At 35.8% G+C, this 22,276-nt stretch overlaps 2 protein-coding genes and 1 long non-coding RNA gene across 4 annotated transcripts in view; 2 read left to right on the top strand and 1 right to left on the bottom strand.

The window, feature by feature from the left end:
- The window catches only part of LOC117317368 (WW domain-containing adapter protein with coiled-coil-like), a 42,111-nt gene extending 34,747 nt beyond the window's left edge, over window positions 1-7,364 (top strand). For both annotated transcript variants that reach the window (XM_033872171.1, XM_033872170.1), the window contains one exon: window positions 5,762-7,364. In XM_033872171.1, coding sequence (XP_033728062.1) covers window positions 5,762-5,858 — 97 coding nt within the window. In that variant the 3' untranslated portion in view covers window positions 5,859-7,364. The remainder of the gene's footprint in view (window positions 1-5,761) is intronic.
- Window positions 7,365-8,206: 842 nt separating this feature from the next.
- LOC117317369 lies at window positions 8,207-9,855 on the top strand. Its single transcript, XR_004530187.1, has 2 exons — window positions 8,207-8,331; window positions 8,376-9,855. It is a non-coding gene; the product is annotated as an uncharacterized LOC117317369 (long non-coding RNA).
- Window positions 9,856-19,890: 10,035 nt separating this feature from the next.
- LOC117317911 (dexamethasone-induced Ras-related protein 1-like) lies at window positions 19,891-21,950 on the bottom strand. Its single transcript, XM_033872877.1, has one exon. The coding sequence runs from the start codon at window positions 21,922-21,924 to the stop codon at window positions 21,292-21,294; it is 633 nt and encodes a 210-aa protein (XP_033728768.1). The 5' UTR covers window positions 21,925-21,950; the 3' UTR covers window positions 19,891-21,291.
- Between the last annotated feature and the right edge of the window lie 326 nt (window positions 21,951-22,276).

Below are 22,276 nucleotides of genomic sequence, written 5' to 3'. Positions count from 1 at the left end.
TGGTTATACAGTAAATATTGAGATAAACAGTCTTGTATTAGAGATGGTTACACAGTAAATATTGAGATAAACAGTCTTGTATTAGAGATGGTTATACAGTAAATATTGAGATAAACAGTCTTGTGTTGGGGAGATGGTTATACAGTAAATATTGAGATAAACAGTCTTGTGTTGGGGAGATGGTTATACAGTAAATATTGAGATAAACAGTCTTGTATTAGAGATGGTTATACAGTAAATATTGAGATAAACAGTCTTGTGTTGGGGAGATGGTTATACAGTAAATATTGAGATAAACAGTCTTGTATTAGAGATGGTTACACAGTAAATATTGAGATAAACAGTCTTGTATTAGAGATGGTTATACAGTAAATATCAAGATAAACAGTCTTGTGTTGGGGAGATGGTTATACAGTAAATATTGAGATAAACAGTCTTGTGTTGGGGAGATGGTTATACAGTAAATATTGAGATAAACAGTCTTGTGTTGGGGAGATGGTTATACAGTAAATATTGAGATAAACAGTCTTGTATTAGAGATGGTTATACAGTAAATATTGAGATAAACAGTCTTGTATTAGAGATGGTTACACAGTAAATATTGAGATAAACAGTCTTGTGTTGGGGAGATGGTTATACAGTAAATATTGAGATAAACAGTCTTGTGTTGGGGAGATGGTTACACAGTAAATATTGAGATAAACAGTCTTGTATTAGAGATGGTTACACAGTAAATATTGAGATAAACAGTCTTGTGTTGGGGAGATGGTTACACAGTAAATATTGAGATAAACAGTCTTGTGTTGGGGAGATGGTTATACAGTAAATATTGAGATAAACAGTCTTGTGTTGGGGAGATGGTTACACAGTAAATATTGAGATAAACAGTCTTGTGTTGGGGAGATGGTTACACAGTAAATATTGAGATAAACAGTCTTGTATTAGAGATGGTTACACAGTAAATATTGAGATAAACAGTCTTGTGTTGGGGAGATGGTTATACAGTAAATATTGAGATAAACAGTCTTGTATTAGAGATGGTTATACAGTAAATATTGAGATAAACAGTCTTGTGTTGGGGAGATGGTTATACAGTAAATATTGAGATAAACAGTCTTGTGTTGGGGAGATGGTTATACAGTAAATATTGAGATAAACAGTGTTGTATTAGAGATGGTTACACAGTAAATATTGAGATAAACAGTCTTGTATTAGAGATGGTTACACAGTAAATATTGAGATAAACAGTCTTGTGTTGGGGAGATGGTTATACAGTAAATATTGAGATAAACAGTCTTGTGTTGGGGAGATGGTTATACAGTAAATATTGAGATAAACAGTCTTGTATTAGAGATGGTTACACAGTAAATATTGAGATAAACAGTCTTGTATTAGAGATGGTTATACAGTAAATATTGAGATAAACAGTCTTGTGTTGGGGAGATGGTTATACAGTAAATATTGAGATAAACAGTCTTGTGTTGGGGAGATGGTTATACAGTAAATATTGAGATAAACAGTCTTGTATTAGAGATGGTTATACAGTAAATATTGAGATAAACAGTCTTGTGTTGGGGAGATGGTTATACAGTAAATATTGAGATAAACAGTCTTGTATTAGAGATGGTTACACAGTAAATATTGAGATAAACAGTCTTGTATTAGAGATGGTTACACAGTAAATATTGAGATAAACAGTCTTGTATTAGAGATGGTTACACAGTAAATATTGAGATAAACAGTCTTGTATTAGAGATGGTTATACAGTAAATATCAAGATAAACAGTCTTGTGTTGGGGAGATGGTTATACAGTAAATATTGAGATAAACAGTCTTGTGTTGGGGAGATGGTTATACAGTAAATATTGAGATAAACAGTCTTGTATTAGAGATGGTTATACAGTAAATATTGAGATAAACAGTCTTGTGTTGGGGAGATGGTTATACAGTAAATATTGAGATAAACAGTCTTGTATTAGAGATGGTTATACAGTAAATATTGAGATAAACAGTCTTGTATTAGAGATGGTTACACAGTAAATATTGAGATAAACAGTCTTGTGTTGGGGAGATGGTTATACAGTAAATATTGAGATAAACAGTCTTGTGTTGGGGAGATGGTTACACAGTAAATATTGAGATAAACAGTCTTGTATTAGAGATGGTTACACAGTAAATATTGAGATAAACAGTCTTGTGTTGGGGAGATGGTTACACAGTAAATATTGAGATAAACAGTCTTGTGTTGGGGAGATGGTTATACAGTAAATATTGAGATAAACAGTCTTGTGTTGGGGAGATGGTTACACAGTAAATATTGAGATAAACAGTCTTGTGTTGGGGAGATGGTTACACAGTAAATATTGAGATAAACAGTCTTGTATTAGAGATGGTTACACAGTAAATATTGAGATAAACAGTCTTGTGTTGGGGAGATGGTTATACAGTAAATATTGAGATAAACAGTCTTGTATTAGAGATGGTTACACAGTAAATATTGAGATAAACAGTCTTGTGTTGGGGAGATGGTTATACAGTAAATATTGAGATAAACAGTCTTGTGTTGGGGAGATGGTTACACAGTAAATATTGAGATAAACAGTCTTGTATTAGAGATGGTTACACAGTAAATATTGAGATAAACAGTCTTGTGTTGGGGAGATGGTTATACAGTAAATATTGAGATAAACAGTCTTGTATTAGAGATGGTTATACAGTAAATATTGAGATAAACAGTCTTGTGTTGGGGAGATGGTTACACAGTAAATATTGAGATAAACAGTCTTGTATTGGGGAGATGGTTATACAGTAAATATTGAGATAAACAGTCTTGTGTTGGGGATGGTTATACAGTAAATATTGAGATAAACAGTCTTGTATTAGAGATGGTTATACAGTAAATATTGAGATAAACAGTCTTGTGTTGGGGAGATGGTTATACAGTAAATATTGAGATAAACAGTCTTGTATTAGAGATGGTTATACAGTAAATATTGAGATAAACAGTCTTGTGTTGGGGAGATGGTTATACAGTAAATATTGAGATAAACAGTCTTGTATTAGAGATGGTTACACAGTAAATATTGAGATAAACAGTCTTGTGTTGGGGAGATGGTTACACAGTAAATATTGAGATAAACAGTCTTGTGTTGGGGAGATGGTTACACAGTAAATATTGAGATAAACAGTCTTGTGTTGGGGAGATGGTTATACAGTAAATATTGAGATAAACAGTCTTGTATTAGAGATGGTTACACAGTAAATATTGAGATAAACAGTCTTGTGTTGGGGAGATGGTTACACAGTAAATATTGAGATAAACAGTCTTGTATTAGAGATGGTTACACAGTAAATATTGAGATAAACAGTCTTGTGTTGGGGAGATGGTTACACAGTAAATATTGAGATAAACAGTCTTGTATTGGGGAGATGGTTATACAGTAAATATTGAGATAAACAGTCTTGTGTTGGGGATGGTTATACAGTAAATATTGAGATAAACAGTCTTGTATTAGAGATGGTTACACAGTAAATATTGAGATAAACAGTCTTGTATTAGAGATGGTTATACAGTAAATATTGAGATAAACAGTCTTGTGTTGGGGAGATGGTTACACAGTAAATATTGAGATAAACAGTCTTGTGTTGGGGAGATGGTTATACAGTAAATATTGAGATAAACAGTCTTGTGTTGGGGAGATGGTTATACAGTAAATATTGAGATAAACAGTCTTGTGTTGGGGAGATGGTTATACAGTAAATATTGAGATAAACAGTCTTGTATTAGAGATGGTTACACAGTAAATATTGAGATAAACAGTCTTGTGTTGGGGAGATGGTTATACAGTAAATATTGAGATAAACAGTCTTGTGTTGGGGAGATGGTTATACAGTAAATATTGAGATAAACAGTCTTGTATTAGAGATGGTTATACAGTAAATATTGAGATACCAGTCTTGTATTGGGGAGATGGTTAGATGGATTTGAATTCCTGATCCATGTAATTGGAGCTTAGTACCATCAGAAATCTTCTCATACAATACATATTATGACATTAAGGTTGTGGTGTATTGGTATTGTGATACAGTTTCTATTAAGTACACACATCTAAAGTTATATTCAATAGAAGTTACTTTCACAGACCATTTACCAACAACAGGGGTCAGTGGGTATTGATACAGGGGTCAGTGGGTATAACTTTGATACAGGGGTCAGTGGGTATAACTTTGATACAGGGGCCAGTGGGTATAACTTTGATACAGGGGTCAGTGGGTATTGATACAGGGGTCAGTGGGTATAACTTTGATACAGGGGTCAGTGGGTATAACTTTGATACAGGTGTCAGTGGGTATTGATACAGGGGTCAGTGGGTATAACTTTGATACAGGGGTCAGTGGGTATAACTTTGATACAGGGGTCAGTGGGTATAACTTTGATACAGGTGTCAGTGGGTATTGATACAGGGGTCAGTGGGTATAACTTTGATACAGGTGTCAGTGGGTATTGATACAGGGGTCAGTGGGTATAACTTTGATACAGGGGTCAGTGGGTATAACTTTGATACAGGTGTCAGTGGGTATAACTTTGATACAGGTGTCAGTGGCGTATTGATACAGGGGTCAGTGGGTATAACTTTGATACAGGGGTCAGTGGGTATTGATACAGGGGTCAGTGGGTATAACTTTGATACAGGGGTCAGTGGGTATAACTTTGATACAGGTGTCAGTGGGTATTGATACAGGGGTCAGTGGGTATAACTTTGATACAGGTGTCAGTGGGTATTGATACAGGGGTCAGTGGGTATAACTTTGATACAGGGGTCAGTGGGTATAACTTTGATACAGGTGTCAGTGGGTATAACTTTGATACAGGGGTCAGTGGGTATAACTTTGATACAGGGGTCAGTGGCGTATTGATACAGGGGTCAGTGGGTATAACTTTGATACAGGGGTCAGTGGGTATTGATACAGGGGTCAGTGGGTATAACTTTGATACAGGGGTCAGTGGGTATAACTTTGATACAGGTGTCAGTGGGTATTGATACAGGGGTCAGTGGGTATAACTTTGATACAGGGGTCAGTGGGTATAACTTTGATACAGGGGTCAGTGGGTATAACTTTGATACAGGGGTCAGTGGGTATTGATACAGGGGTCAGTGGGTATAACTTTGATACAGGGGTCAGTGGGTATAACTTTGATACAGGGGTCAGTGGGTATTGATACAGGGGTCAGTGGGTATAACTTTGATACAGGGGTCAGTGGATAAAACTTTGATACAGGGGTCAGTGGGTATTGATACAGGGGTCAGTGGGTTTAACTTTGATACAGGGGTCAGTGGGTATTGATACAGGGGTCAGTGGGTTTAACTTTGATACAGGGGTCAGTGGGTATTGATACAGGGATCAGTGGGTATAACTTTGATACAGGGGTCAGTGGGTATAACTTTGATACAGGGGTCAGTGGATAAAACTTTGATACAGGGGTCAGTGGGTATAACTTTGATACAGGGGTCAGTGGGTATAACTTTGATACAGGGGTCAGTGGGTATAACTTTGATACAGGGGTCAGTGGGTATAACTTTGATACAGAGGTCAGTGGGTTTAACTTTGATACAGGGGTCATTGGGTTTAACTTTGATACAGGGGCCAGTGGGTATAACTTTGATACTGTTATATTAGGTATTCATTCAAGACTGAAATATTTTCTATTTCATAGGAATTTGAAAAGATTGCTTATCTTCTTTTTCTTTTTCTTCTGCAGAATATTATTTTTAGCTCAACAAATTCATGAACTAGAGAATATGAAGCCTCCGTCATTTTCATCATCTCAGTCATTTACGTCGTCCTCACATTCTTAGGACAGTGTCATTGCCCCGTAGAATTCTTGCTGGCAGAATTAGGGATCAAACTGACGGCCCACATATCCCCACGGGACTTGCATCAGCAGTAGGCGGACTTTCTGGACTAAGTTAACAAGGTGCCATACAAAATGGAGCAAAAGGGTCCCCAAAGAAATCTATAAACTCTACAGCAAAGAATGTGATTAATTTAAAGTATTTCAATCCATGATGTATTGTTTTTAGTAGTCTGTCCATGAAAATTGAATGCTGGGACAGTTTTGCAAGTTGTGTGCAAGAGGTTTTTACTACTATTTCTGAAAGTTCTAGCTTCATATGATATCTGTGACAGACATGGATATGTTGTCGTTGCAATATGTTTCATACAACTTCTACTGTTGTAAATCTTTCAGGAGTTTTCTTTTTAATTTTTTTTATCTATAATACTAAACCCAGCTGACTTTAAAACAGATTTATGTATAACAAGTGAAATAAGACAAGATATATTTCTGTAGATAAATGGCTGGACCATGCAAGGTGTGTCTAACTCAGACAGCCAAGCTCAATTTTTTGCTATCAAAGGTAAAACTGCATCAGTAAGCTCGCTACTTTGTACCAACTAAGGAAAACAACTCATCAACTTAAACAGAAAAGGTAGTGATTATCGATTTGTATAGTTATCAATACATAATCATCAAATTGTATACAACTAATCAACATTTACTACAATGTTACATAGGTATGTCAACAAAGCTGTGAACTTCAGTATTATTTAATCATGTATTGGTTTGATGTTAAGTTGTTTGGCTATCCCATAATAAACATCTTGTGGTATGAACAGGAACAAAATGTATTTACTTTTTATAACCAAGTAATGCTGTCAACAAACTTTTTGTGTGTCAGCCATCAATGTGGATGGAACAGTAGCATGTGTTAAAACAGTTTTCCTTTGATGTAAATCTTAGTCAAATTGCTTGTTATAGAATCAAGCCTGAGATAGGCTTCTAATGATATTGAATACAATTATACTAGATATCTACTAGATCTACTTCATCTATTGTACACGACAGGACAGTCGGCTAAGTATGTTTGTTTAATACTGTATAAAATATTTAGCTCAGGGATCCAATGTAATATGGACGGTAAATTCTTTTGAGGATGTCCTGTAGTAAAAGATAGGAAGCTTGGATATTGTTGGGCAGGCTTTTTGTTGGGACCAGTGATTTTAGTTCCAACACATCATGCTGATCTACAAGTTACCACAGCTTTGTAGTTTCTAAATATTGATAACTCGATATGGTTTACCACTGCAATTAAGCTCAATTGTGATTAAAGGGTTTCCATCAACTTTAATAAGTTTTAAGGTTTGAAAGAATTATCTTGGATAACTTCTAGAAAGTATTATCTTGGATAACTTCTATCAAGGATGGAAATTTATGGAAGCTTAAAAAATCAAATCTGCAAGAAGTTAATTTGTTTATATTTTCTGAATTTTTAGGCAATTTTTTTCAAAATGAACAAATGCCTCTTTGGTCATTATCATTATCAAGACACAAGCAATACATTTAATTTTTTTACACTCTGCACCCCTTGAGTATGACATGTGACATGGCATAGTAGAAGGCACATGATAATGTTGGGAAGGGGGGGGGGGGGGGGGGGGGGTGTCTCTTGCCAGTTATTCAGCTCAGCTGATTTTTTGGTTTTTAAGATCATAGAGAACAGCCAAGTTAAAGCTAGTCAATGTAAGGGTATTAAAGGTGACCTCAAGATTTATTGATATACATCAAAGAATCAAACTAGACTTTCTATTTAATCCACAAGGTGGGGTGTGACATAAGCCATCAATTTTTCCATATTCCGGGGTGCAGAGAGTACAAGTGTACACATGTTCTTAGTATCGAGGATACATTCTGTATTTTTCATTTAAAGATAGTCTTTGTCAATGAAATCCTTTTACAAAGCAATGGCATGAAGTTGAGAGTCTTAAATCATTGTACAATAAACAGGACCCTTTGATATAAAAACTGAACGCCTACATATCTGTTGTGTAGGTATACCAGAATGAAAACTGAACGCCTATATATCTGTTGTGTAGGTATACCAGAATGAAAACTGAACGCCTACATATCTGTTGTGTAGGTATACCAGAATGAAAACTGAACACCTATATATCTGTTGTGTAGGTATACCAGAATGAAAACTGAACACCTACATATCTGTTGTGTAGGTATACCAGAATGAAAACTGAACACCTATATATCTGTTGTGTAGGTATACCAGAATGAAAACTGAACACCTACATATCTGTTGTGTAGGTATACCAGAATGAAAACTGAACACCTACATATCTGTTGTGTAGGTATACCAGAATGAAAACTGAACACCTATATATCTGTTGTGTAGGTATACCAGAATGAAAACTGAACACCTATATATCTGTTGTGTAGGTATACCAGAATGAAAACTGAACACCTATATATCTGTTGTGTAGGTATACCAGAATGAAAACTGAACACCTATATATCTGTTGTGTAGGTATACCAGAATGAAATTGATAAAAGAGTCGAGACGTAAACTCAGCAGCAGTTTATCTATTGTCTATCTTAAATATGCAGATTCTGTGTCAAAAGGAAAGTTTCGAGTACATTACAGGAATCCTTTTATTCTGGGACACTTTCTGGAAAAACATTTTTATAGCAATACATTTCCAAACTACCATGGCTAGATTGTGGAATTGTTTGGTGTTTTTACAGGCGGGGTCCTGGCCTAAAAGATTCTGAAGTAGCCACAGTTTATCACGGAGTTAGGTAGTTTGGTGATGTGAATTAATGAGAGTTGAACCGAGGACCAGTGGCATAAAGTGGAGAGGGAAGGGAGACAACTCTTTAATGGCAAAGTTTTGAATCATGTGTGATTGTGGTTTATATTGAATCTTCTGATAAGTGCTGAATGTATTGGGTGGTAGTGTCAGAGGGCCAACACTCTATCGGATGTGTCTGAATGCTGTATGTTTGTTTCGTTTGTTCAGCAGGTTGCCAACTTGTTTGAATGCTGTATGTATTTTTTGTATTGTCTGTTGTTTGGCAGGCTGCCTGTTTGAATGCCGTATGTGTTTTTTGTGTGTATTGGTTGACAGACTGCCAGATGTTTGAATGCTCCATGTCGTGAGTGTATGTTGGGCCGAGCTGCCTGACAGGTTGTCTAGTATTTCTTTGTACATAACATAGGTGTGGTCTTGTACAAAACACTTCCGTAAGAATTGGATTCCCTGTTGCTTTTGATGTGGAGTATTAACTTTCATTACCCTTTCTTTTTATTCATTGCTCTTTCGATATTCACAAAGCATAATTTGTCTGCCATCTTCAATTCAAGATTTCAATTTTATGTTGTTATTAGTCTTTAAACACAATGACATGTCATCCTGTCCTTTGAAGTTCATACTTATTTCTTTAATGCTTGGTTATATATACTGGTCAGTCCTAATTTATTTTCGCAAGAAAATTAATTGAATTAACAAAAAATATCTACATTTTCCAAATTTTCTCCAAAAAATTAAAGGGGAGAAAATGAGTGGTGATGCCCAGGAATACATCAGAAATCTGTACTTAAAAGTATGGGTATAGATTTCACTGTTATTTTCACACCGTATTTATGTTTGTATGTTGGGTTAAACTCGCCACAGATCCGTATTTATTTTAACTACTGATGGACAGAGATCAGTGATATTATATACACTTTCCCAAGGGTCAATCTCCACGTAAAGTCTCGATGAGTCGACTGTGCAGTAACCGGGTGACCTGCCTTCTATCTACTCGCCCATTTCCTTCTATTTCTGTGTAACCACATCGAACATGGGAATCAATCATAGTTCATCAGTATGTCTGCTACAGTGTATTTAACTGCATGAGCTTAACACCACTAAAAAAGGGAATAAACAAAGTGTAGATAGCGTCATTGTTCTCTACATGTTTATAGTATCTGTTGAAAGAAATAAAAAAATTAAAAACACTTGAAATATTTTGTCTGTTTTATCTCAAAGAAGCCATGAGTCATTTTTGTTTTAAAAATATAAATGGCAGCGTGTAAATATTTTCACATTTAGACGGTGTAATCACTGGTATTTTAATACTCTGTTTTATCTCAAAGAAGCCATGAGTCATGTTTGCTTTAAAAACAAATGGCAGCGTGTAAATATTTTCACATTTAGACAGTGTAATCACTGGTATTTTGATACTGATTTCTATTTAGCTAACATAATCCAAAGCACCCGTGAGTTTATGCCGTAATGCGGCGTCTGTCATCTGTCAACATTTCCTTTAACTCTCTACTAGTCCTGAATGCTTGAATGGATATTACTGGAATTTGGTCTGGAGCATTATTGGGCAATAGAGGTCTAACTTAGTGGAGGGTGTGACTCCTTAGGGGCCTGAGGGGTTGGGCCCAATTGGAGATATTGAGGTAAATCCTTTAAATCGCTACAACTCCTAAACCCCTGAATGGATTTTGATTACAATTGGTCAGGAGCATTAAACAGCGGGTGTGTCTCCTCTGTGGTTGGAGGGGTGGAGCCCAATAGGGGAAATTAGGGCAAATCTTTAAACCCCTGCTAGTCCTGAACACCTGAATGGATTTTGATGGGATTTGGCCAGGAGCATTATTGGGCAAAGGAGATTTAATGTATAAACAGATGGTGGGTCTCCTCTGTGGTTGGAGAGGCTGTGGACCAATAGGGGTAGAATATTTAAATTCTTACTTGTCCTGAACAACAGAATTAATTTCGATGAAATTTGGTCGAGCATAATTGGCCACATGAGATCTAATGTTGTATAAATGAAGGAAGTGGAACGCATTGAGGAGAAAAGGGGCCCAATAGGGGAATTATAGAGAGAGAGAGAGAGAAAAAGTAAAAACACTTAAAAATCCTTTTTCAGGAATAACAGGATTTGGTTCACCTGTATTTTGGACCATTGTTGGAAGAGGCAGTTCAAAAGAAGGAAAATATTTAAAATATAACTTAAATTAGAGTATTTTGCCATAATTACTGAAATATCCAGGTGAATGATGCAGTTCCTCTAGGCCTCTAGTTAGATTACCCAAGACAAATTCTCAAGTGACCTATTGCAGTTGTCTTTTGTCCATTGTTGTGCGTTGTCCATTCATAAACAATTTACACTTTCCAACCTCTCATTAACCAATGGTTCAGTGTCGTGCAGTATTCCGACATGAAGCACTACCAAGATTGTTCAAATGAACGACCTTAACCTACTTTCAATGTAACTGGTTAAATATGTTGAAATCTGTAAACCATTTCCTCTATAACCAAAAAGTCCGGTTGCATCCTGGGATGAAGGACTGCCAAGAACTTTCTGCGTGACTGGTGTCGGTTCCCTACCGGTGAATCCAGGGAGGGGCTTTAGTTTTCCTCTTTGTCTGTCTTGTACGAACATAAGTTAACTTAAGTTTGTCAACGCTGTAGCGGCTTCATTCCCAGGCGCATAGCCAGGCGTACGCTAGTACGCCCAGGCTTCCATATCATTTTGTCAAGATAACTTTTTTTTTCATTTGATTATTTCAAGAATTTATTATTTTTATAATATCACATTAAAACATCAATATTCCTGTGGATGAGTTTCCTGTCAAACTCTGCGTGAACTTGCAAGGTAGGCCTATTTATCGGTGTCTAGATTATATAACTACCTGTCCAACGTCCGACTAATTATTGCAATCAAGGAACCTAAAATGTATCCGAATGTCTCCAGGTGTCTAGAGATTCTTCTATGTGTGCCTATTACGTCTGCGACTGCGGAACCTTGCCATACCGGAGATCAACCATGGACGGAGAATGAATGTCCTTTCTAGCATTGTTAGATTTAGACACAGTGGTTACCATGTTTGTCGAAATATATCATCCATTACAAGATTTACAACATATCACAAAACATTAGTCATGGCTTTCACGGTATGTTTTGTGAATATGTTATTGAATTTCTCAATTATATCCATCAGAAATCCAAGGGGGAGGGACCCAGTACCCCCCTCAACGAGATGCGAGATTCTGCCTCTCTCTCGTGCTCTCCCCCTGGTAAGGTAGGAAAGCATACGTCCTTCCTTCCGTCAGACATTCGGTCCGTCCGGACTTCCACTTCTATTTAGGTCTGGCTACGCGCCGGATTCCTGTAGAGATTTTGATCAAACTTCACACAATGATAAAGGACCGTAATACCTCTGACAAGTTTCAGTTACAGGGGTGTTGGGACATATGTTCACCGCTTCTATTTTTTAGAAAGTCATTGCCATCAGTCTAAATGGATCATTCCTTGACAGTTTTAGATTAAACTTCAGAAAGGAGGTGGTGCATAGGAGGGCTAAATCGGCCCACAGCGATTTTTTTTCCGGAAACATATTTTTGTCAAAAGCATAATATCCCCGATTATGTGGGAGGAATTAATTTCCAATCCTCAATGTATATATTCTTTTTTTGGTGATTTTATTATTTCCCCATCAAACTGCATAAGAAGCTAATGTTTTGACCACTAACTATTATAGAACATATTTTTATTTCCTATTTGTGAAACAAATTCACCCCATTTGTTTAAGGTTTAATTTTGTATATGAATCCTCACGCTCCGTGACACTTAAATTAAATTTCAGCCTAATTTGATGTCATCTTTGTGAAAATCATTGTTTTTAACTTTTCATTTAAAGTCTAATACCACAAAGTTATTGATGGAGTACTATCAAAATTTCCGGTTAGAAATAATCTATGGATATTCATAAACATTTAATGAAACAACTTTATTTGGTGAATTACTGGATATGCCAAGATTTTATTATTGTTAAATGCATACACCCCCAATTTTGGACAACATATCAAAGTATCGAAAGTACTGAAAATAGAGGCAAATGCTAAAAATCCAACAAAAATAACAATGCAATCAGACTTTACTGCTTGTGCAGACAGGGTGCTCCTTTTTAACCCTTGGTTTTTTAATACAATTTACTTCATCACCTTTCTTTGTATGCAAAAATCTTTTGTTATCCAGTAATTTTTTATGATTTTTTTTGGTTGTGTATTAAGATTAATATGCAAACATGTTTTTTAAAAGCAAAATTTGATAGTACTCCAACGATTATTTAAGAAATAATTAACAATGATTCGTGTATTATTGCAGGATATACAACGAGGACGAGGATATTTTGCAATTAAATTAATAACTCAGGCCTGCGGCCTTCGTTATTAATTAAAATTGCAAAATGTCCGAGTCGAGTTGTATATCCTGCAACAATACACGAGTCAAAGTTGATTATTTCTATTCTACCATGTACTGTTTAGTTCTGAGATCGACCTCTTTCTAATAGAAAAACAGCAAAGAAACCCCGGGTAAACCTTATTTCTTGAGTATTGTATTATTTGTTGATGAAATATACAGGCAATACAGTACTACGATCAAGAGCATCTATCATATGGCATTGATTTTGAAAATTAAAAAAAAAAGAATGATAAAAAAAGAAAAGAAAAAGAAAAAAAGGAGGGCCTCCGTAGGATTCGAATTCGCGTCGTGATAAAAATATATTGAAAACCTAACCCATTAGCCCACTCGGCTATAGTAACCTTTTATGAAACGGGTGAATATTAGATATTTAAAATTGTGACAGCCGTGACTCACGACCGTGTATTATTGGCACGAGCGTGGGTTATTGGAAAATAATACATGGTTTTAAACCAATCAAAACCGGCGTTACATAGCAAACATGGTAGAATACATTTTATCTACTTAACAAATAAAAGAACATTTCAAGAAGGTAAATTTTTAACTGAAAATTTTGCTAAAAAAGCTGTAATTACACTTTCTATTATACAAATTCATGCTAAACACACATGTTTTTATAAAATATAACATCACATGAGACTATCAATGCAATATGAAATTTATCAAGTACTTTTGTACAAGAAATATATTTAATTTAAAAGGGAGGGTACACATTTTTTACAGAAATCATGTTAGGTGGCGCTGCGTATACAGCATTTGCCAATTTTCGTTTTAGTGTCTAAAATGACATGTATTTGGTAAAAGTCTATCATAATATCATGCATAAAATAAGATTCGGCCGTGGGCCGCCATGCACCACCTCCTTTGTAAGGACCATACTATCTAGCGGGGGCTAGTATGGGACATGTATTGCTTTAGCAATACTCAAGCATTGTTTAAAAACAAAACTATCTTGCCCATGGGCCTCTGGTATCCGATGTTGGATGGTAAGCAGAATAATAGCACTGTAAAATACAAACCATTGATAATTATTCCCATTACTCCATGATGCAATGTGTGTTTTGAATCCAAAATTGCGTCAAAGATCAAGTTAACAACAAATCTGACTGTTCCAAAGACACTTCCGTGTAAGTGATATTCACTTTTTTTTTTACCTTAATACCCATGGATCTAATATTTAGTCACAAACATGCTGAGAACGCTTACCATGTTCTTTAATGACTATAGGGGTCAAATGTGTTGTTTTTTTTATTGTGTGTGTGTTTTTTATTTCAAACAAAATCAATATACTTGAAACTCCCATGAATTAAATCTTCCATTGACAAAGTACATTGTATTCTGGATGCGAGTCCATTGTGGTGATTGACGGTTGGCTTCATAATTCCCGCCGTACCGACAGTCATCAAAATGTTCGGCCAATAGATGGAACAGCTGTAGCATGGTCGCGTGTTGATTGGCAAACAAAATAGTGCGTCCCACCCCACTTTAAAGTTTTTGAAAAACGTTTTTGGAAAGCTTGTAAGTCCAAAAGTATACACCTCACCCATTTCTAATTTGATTTATACATTCATTAGAGGTCCAGGAGTGATGTTATGGCAGAATTATACAGAAAAAAATTGTGATTTTTTCGCATTTAACTATTTTGCGGACTTAACTTTTTAAGCACCAAAACCCGCTTAAAATTTTTGGGGTAAGTTTTTGGAAAGCTTGTAAGTCCACACCCTTCTAATTTGATTTATACATCCATTAGAGGTCTAGGAGTGATATCATGTGACATACAATTTCAAAATGACATACTTATACATACATAAAAAATGAATGCATAGTGTGATTGCTGCCGCCGGTGAGCTTTCGCAATCATTGATTGCACTTGTCAATATAACGCGCACATGGCATGCTTTCATAGTAATTAACGTAGACTAAGGTTATTCCTCTTTGAAATCTATTTATAACAATGTTTTGATTTTACCAATGGATACATTGTTGTTCCGGTCTCTATTGTATAAATACGCCGATAACTTGTGTCGCGTGATGCATGGCATTCAAACGTACATCAACGACACAGCTATCAAAGAGACTATATTGTGACAATGTCACACAAATGTAAATATTCTAATTTTGAGTTTAAATTATTGTTTCGTTATTTTGTCGACATCCTTTGTTGTTTTAACTCCAGATCAAAAGACAAGGTTTACATGGTATGTTAATGTAATTTCACGTTTTCAAAATGAATATTGACTGAGGGCAGCGAAACCAGCAAGCATACTAACAACCATCAAAAACTTGACAAAGGGATTTTCAGTGAGATCATGATGGCGATGATGAAATTGTTCCATACAGTGAAACCCGAATTTGATGACATTGTATGGGACCAAATCAGTTTGTTAGTAAAGGTTTGGTTTTGTATTTGTTTAATGTCCTATCAACAGCTATGACTATTTAAGTATGGCCTCCCCAGTATGGGTTTGGTTTGGTTTGTATTGTTTAATGTCCTATCAACAGCTATGACTATTTAAGTATGGCCTCCCCAGTATGGGTTTGGTTTTGTATTGTTTAATGTCCTATCAACAGCTATGACTATTTAAGTATGGCCTCCCCAGTATGGGTTTAGTTTTGTATTGTTTAATGTCCTATCAACAGCTATGACTATTTAAGTATGGCCTCCCCAGTGTGGGTTTAGTTTTGTATTGTTTAATGTCCTATCAACAGCTATGACTATTTAAGTATGGCCTCCCCAGTGTTGGTTTAGTTTTGTATTGTTTAATGTCCTATCAACAGCTATGACTATTTCAGTATGCCCTCCCCAGTATGGGTTTGGTTTGGTTTGTATTGTTTAATGTCCTATCAACAGCTATGACTATTTAAGTATGGCCTCCCCAGTATGGGTTTGGTTTTGTATTTGTTTAATGTCCTATCAACAGCTATGACTATTTAAGTATGGCCTCCCCAGTATGGGTTTGGTTTGGTTTGTATTGTTTAATGTCCTATCAACAGCTATGACTATTTAAGTATGGCCTCCCCAGTATGGGTTTGGTTTGGTTTGTATTGTTTAATGTCCTATCAACAGCTATGACTATTTAAGTATGGCCTCCCCAGTATGGGTTTGGTTTGGTTTGTATTGTTTAATGTCCTATCAACAGCTATGACTATTTAAGTATGGCCTCCCCAGTGTGGGTTTGGTTTGTATTGTTTAATGTCCTATCAACAGCTATGACTATTTAAGTATGGCCTCCCCAATGTGTGTTTGGTTTGTATTGTTTAATGTCCTTTCAACAGCTATGGCTATTTAAGTATGGCCTCCCCAGTGTGTGAGATTTGTGTAGGTGTGGTGAGTAGGCGTGTGTCTGTGAAAGTCTACGGTGTGTCCGCGTTTGTTTCCTTGTCATTGCGCGGAACTGTCCAAGACGCTCAGCAGTACACCACTCCCGGCCTTGTCACGTTATACAAACAACGGACGAACTAGCCATCCCGCTCCCATCAAGCTGAGCGCTTAGCAGTAGAAACTGCCATTTTATAGACTCGCGTATGTCTAGGCAAAGGGGCAGAACTCAACCCTTCTTCACAGCGGAATCGTCAGTGATGGTAGGGACACCGTAGAACTGTTTCGTCCGTTTAGGACTCATTGGTAATGCTAGGGACGCCATACAGGTGTTTTTTCTTTAGGACACGTCAGTGATGTTTAGGAACATCATACATGTGTTTTGTCTATCTATGACTCGTCAGTGATGTTTAGGAACATCATACATGTGTTTTGTCTATCTATGACTCGTCAGTGATGTTTAAGAACATCATACATGTGTTTTGTCTATCTATGACTCGTCAGTGATGTTTAAGAACATCATGCATGTGTTTTGTCTATCTATGACTCGTCAGTGATGTTTAAGAACATCATACATGTGTTTTGTCTATCTATGACTCGTCAGTGATGTTTAGGAACATCATACATGTGTTTTGTCTATCTATGACTCGTCAGTGATGTTAAGAACATCATACGGATGTTTTGTTCTAGAACTAGCTAGTAATGCTAGGGATACCATACAGCTCTTTAGTCCTTCTAGGACTCGTCAGTGATGCTATGGGCCTAAAGTGTGATAACTAGAAGACGATAGAGGAAACTTGAACAAGGTCGAATGAAATAGTCCCATAACATAGGGGGAGGTATGTATGACTGAGCTCTCGAGAAACTGGCGATTGATTCATTATTTTTACATTCTGAGTGTCGATTCTTTATACGAACATACCAAGTGAAAACAACAAACATTTGACCATGAAAACACTATATGAAAACATCGTTTCACGTGCTGATTTTCCATACATCAGTTAAACATTATTAAAACATAGCTGTTACTTAACCTTTTGTGTTTGAAATCCAATATATGTCGGTATGTATCATGGGAATCCTGTATTACCTGTACCAGTCCAATAAGTTACCTGTAAAAGTCCTATATAAAAAAGATTGGACTGTAATATTGGACAGCTAAAGGTAACTGTTAAAAATAACATAGCCATAGATTAGTGATCAATCAAAATTAATATTTATTTAATGTACAAATTAATCAACAAATAGTGAGGTAAATCCACCGAAAAATACCCTGAACATCGATACATAGAATTTCTAAACACGTGCACAAGAAGAAATTGTCATCCTTAGAAGTTTAAGGTGAATGACACATTAACAGCTGTAACACTTATCTCACTTGCTTTGTCTCCTTTTGGTGATGGAATAGGCCTACATGGTTTCTTACACACAGAGCCACCTGCAGATGCACACATATTTCCTTGCACAATATCACTGACATTTTCCATCTTGAAATCACTTGTGCGTTTGTACGATCGTACTGCTAGAGAACGATGTCCAGTTTTTTCTGACACTAGTTGTTTGTCTAGTCCTGCATTATACAGTCTGGTAGCAGCGGTAGCGCGCAAAGAATGATTTGAATAAAATCCTTTTAATCCAGCTTCCTTGCATAGTTTCCCAACGGTTTGTTGCAGTGTATGGATACATATCGGAACGTCACAAAATCTTCAGATATATCGGTAAAAAGGTCACTTTTAATGCTGAAATTTTGGTTATTTACCTCATTTTCAATATCGAGAGTATCACTTAAAATCCCATCACTATCAGCCTTTGGACTATTTTCCTTAAAACTTGACTGAGTAACAAATACACTGTTGTCACTGTCTGAAGACATGGTGTTGAATGAAATAATATGGTATAACAGGTAAATAGTTTGCATGAATGGAACAGTTCATTTTAAAATCAGGGATGTTAATATCTTACCTGTAGGTGTCCAATAAGTTAACAAAAGATTATGTGTACATGAATGGAACCATCTATTTTAATAACAGGGGTGTTGCATGTTAACTATAGGTATCCAATATTTTAAAGAGGCTTACCCGCAGACGGACCGGTAAACGGCACATCTCCGATCACTAAATAAACTTCAGTACACGTTTCTATGTGACAAAATTAGAGGCTTTCCGACTTTATTTCTTGAAAACAATTACAGAATATGTATTTAAAAGACGTTTTAAAACTCAACCTGAGAGGGAAATGTATGGAATATAACGGCAAATCTTCTTTGTAAATCGCCGCTGCCTTTGAAGTTATCACTGTGCGGCACTGGGCACGTGCTTGTTTCTTTGATGTGTCAATCAAATTAGACTCCACTTTATAGCGGGGACTTATTGCGGGTTGCGATTAAATAAATAATATTTAAAAAATGAGGTTTTAATATCACTTTTCAGCGTTTTATAAGGAAAATAAAATGAAAAACTCAACAATTCCAACAATCTGTCATGTGTAAAAAATCTTTTTCTATTAGCCAATTTTTCTGATCTCTCTGCGGGCAAGCCTCTTTAACAAAAGAATTGCCAGGAGTCCAATATCAACACAAAGACGGACTATGTTTTAAGCTGGTTATAAGCCTCTGCAAGTCCAATATGTTAGTAGAAAGAACACTTGTCGGCCTAACGGCCTCCAAGTGTTCTTTCTACCAACATATTGGACTTGTATCGGCATATAACCTATACTTGCAATACGCTTGAAAAGTAGTCCCCGTTTTATTTCCGTTAATTGTGTTTTGTTCGCCATCTACCATCTATTCGTATAAATTAATTCTAATTTAACACGAGTTGTTGTCTTTTAGGTTATTTAATGTCTTTGTTTTGAATCAAAAGCAAAAAAACAAAAAACAAAACAAAAAACAAAAAACGGAAAATCGACTGGAATTTGCGGAGCGGAAGGACACGTTAAACGATGGTGCATTGGCGGGATCACCGACTGTTCCATTAATTATGCATCTTTTCGTGTATAGTTACAAATATAAATGACTTGGTTTTTTGGGGTTTTTTTTCTTCTTTTTTCTTTTCTTACATCACCCTATTATAGATTATAATGGGCTTTCATTTTCTTAGCGGCTATAGTGATGGCTATCGACATATTTTCCGAGGTGCACTAACGCGTACCACGGGATATGAAGATGGCTACTTCTATGTATAGCCACCATGAAAATGAGGGGAAACAATCCATTCAACCCCTACACGAAGGGTAACATGTTACTTATGTGCTTGTATACGTCGGTCTTTGCAAATGTGTTAATGCTTGTCTTGATAAACACTTCGATAATAAAAGGTCAGTTTCAAGAAACAAAACCAAATCGGCGAAGGAATGGGTAAAGCATTTTTACACATTTTACCTTTTTTAGTATAGTAATGGTCTGCTCGTCACCGAGTACAATAAGACAATATCAACACCAAAATAAATTGCAATTAATTTTTATTTTAAAAGTGTATCCAATGAAGATGTACAAGGATTTGAATGCATAGATTAATGTATTCTGCTTTTAAATTAATGAATGTACAACACACACATAGCGGACAGCACCTTGATCGTTCAAAAGACGCTAAACAAAACAAAAACAAATAAAAACAAAAACAATTAAAAATAAATAAAAGAAAAACGAGTAAAATTAAACAAACATAAGAACAAACTCACAATTGCGTGGCACATTTATGAATAGAAATTTAGTAACAATTAAGGATTAATTTGAATATATTTTTATGTTATGGTGGAAAACGAGTGTCTCTAACCATTTCGCGGTTCATTTAGAGTACACACTCGTTTATTTTTTTTCATTTTATTTATCTATTTATTTATTTATTTATTTGTATAGTTTAATTTACCGTACACAAGTCATGTGGAAATCCACCTTCATTGATGGACTCTAATATTAGCAAATTTAATTAAGCGACGTTACAAACGCGGAGTTTAATTTCGTAAGTTCAAAAAGATAATGATATATTTTTAAGCCAATGAAAATGCTTGTTACAAATCTTTGATTGGACTATTGGAGTAAACCTATAAATACACAAGTGGAAGTGCCTTAAACCCATGATTTACCCAATTTTGAGATTAGATATACATTTATACTACTTACCATACAAATTAAGACATGGCATGCTGGGTAACTGGTACAATGTCATACAGTGTATGCAAGTATGCAAGTAATGTAAAAACACCGGAAATATCACAGAGTTATATAAAAACAAACAAAAAAACTCTACGAAATTTCTTAACAGGAACAGTACAGTCATAATGATGAGTAAGTTGATACAAAAGTCATTAAAGACAGAAAAATGTTGTTAGTATTTTAACAACCTTATTGTTGTACGAGACGTTGCCTATATCAACTGAAATTCCATAGATCTTAAAATAGACACACGTGCATTCTACATCTGTTTTATTGTAGTGAAATACATAATTAGATATATCAATATTCCAATCTAAAATTAGACTTGTAATTTCCATTCCTCTACGATACTCTACGATACACTGTGTAGCAGGGTATCGTAAAAGAGCGGGAATCACCAAGTCTAATTTTAATAAGATCGATCAATATTCCATTTTAAGTTGTGGACTTGAGGCACAGATAGGTATATTATTATACGAATAATTAATTAACATGAATGAATGAATGGCACCTGAATACTCCTGTGAGGACACAACAATATTGATTGCTGTGATCAAATAAATCATCTCAGACTAAATGACACATACTGTAATACAACAGAACATCTTATGATCTTAAACAAAGTCATCAAACTACTATTTACAACCTTTATATGTACACAGGTTTTTTTTATCAACTTGAGATAGCCCATTATTACACAGCGTAAAGTTAAATGTCAGTTGTACATTCACTTTTCTTCCTTCCACATGAAAATAAAGCTCTAATTGACGTAGCAGTCCTGGACACTTTTTTACCTTTTTCTATCCGCACTTTCTTCCGCAATTTCGTCCTCAGAACAGTTTGATGTTGCGCTTTACATAAACTTATCTGTTTAAATAATTTCATAAAAATGTTGTCAATATTTTCTCCTGTTTTCGAAGACACCTCAAGCATCATCCCCTCCAAACCGTTGTTGTCAGCCCAATTCAGTGCTTCGAAATACTCCACCTCTCGGTAGTTTTCCCTGTCCTGCTTATTACCGATGACAATACATGGTATATCTTTGTGATCATCTCTAGAATTTTTGATTTCCCTCCATGTTTGTTTCATCTCGGCGAATGATTCTTCATTGTCAATATTAAACACGAGCATGAACGCGTTGGCTTTGCGTATCGCTAGTCTTCTCATAGCCGGGAACTCAATAGAGCCTGATGTGTCTAAGAATTCAATAATGAATCGTTCACCGTCTATAGAAACATTTTGATCATAAAGATCCTCTACTGTTTGTGTGTATTTGTAAGAAAAACTTCCATTAAGGTATCTATGGAGCACACTTGTCTTTCCAACATTACCACTTCCCATGACAACGACTAACTGCTTGTGAGCCATCTTTGATCATGTCAAAGAAAACACGGCATTTCACGTAAACGTTGTATTTATAGTGTTAGTCTCAATTAGCAGGTGTAGCAACCGCCAATGGTACAGTTTCACTGTGGGTATTGGCTAGCGTGAATATGCTTTAAAGCATTGTGTTGTATTGGCCTGAGCAATATGAACAAGACAATGTTTGTCTTTCAAACATGTGTGACTCCGCCCTCCCTTTCATAGATATGGAGATAAACGTATAATTTGCCAAAACTCAAAAATACCAAATTTCGAAAACAAAATCCAATTTTGTTCCTAATTATGGACGTTTCTACCAATAGTGATAACA

Source organism: Pecten maximus, chromosome 19, assembly GCF_902652985.1.
Source record: "Pecten maximus chromosome 19, xPecMax1.1, whole genome shotgun sequence".
In the NCBI taxonomy this organism is placed as follows: Eukaryota; Metazoa; Mollusca; class Bivalvia; order Pectinida; family Pectinidae; genus Pecten; species Pecten maximus.
This window is presented reverse-complemented; position numbering and strand designations above follow the sequence as displayed.

Excerpts from the sequence above, each read along its gene's own strand:
- LOC117317911 (XM_033872877.1), bottom strand. The coding sequence starts at position 21,924 with ATGGGAAGTGGTAATGTTGGAAAGACAAGTGTGCTCCATAGATACCTT.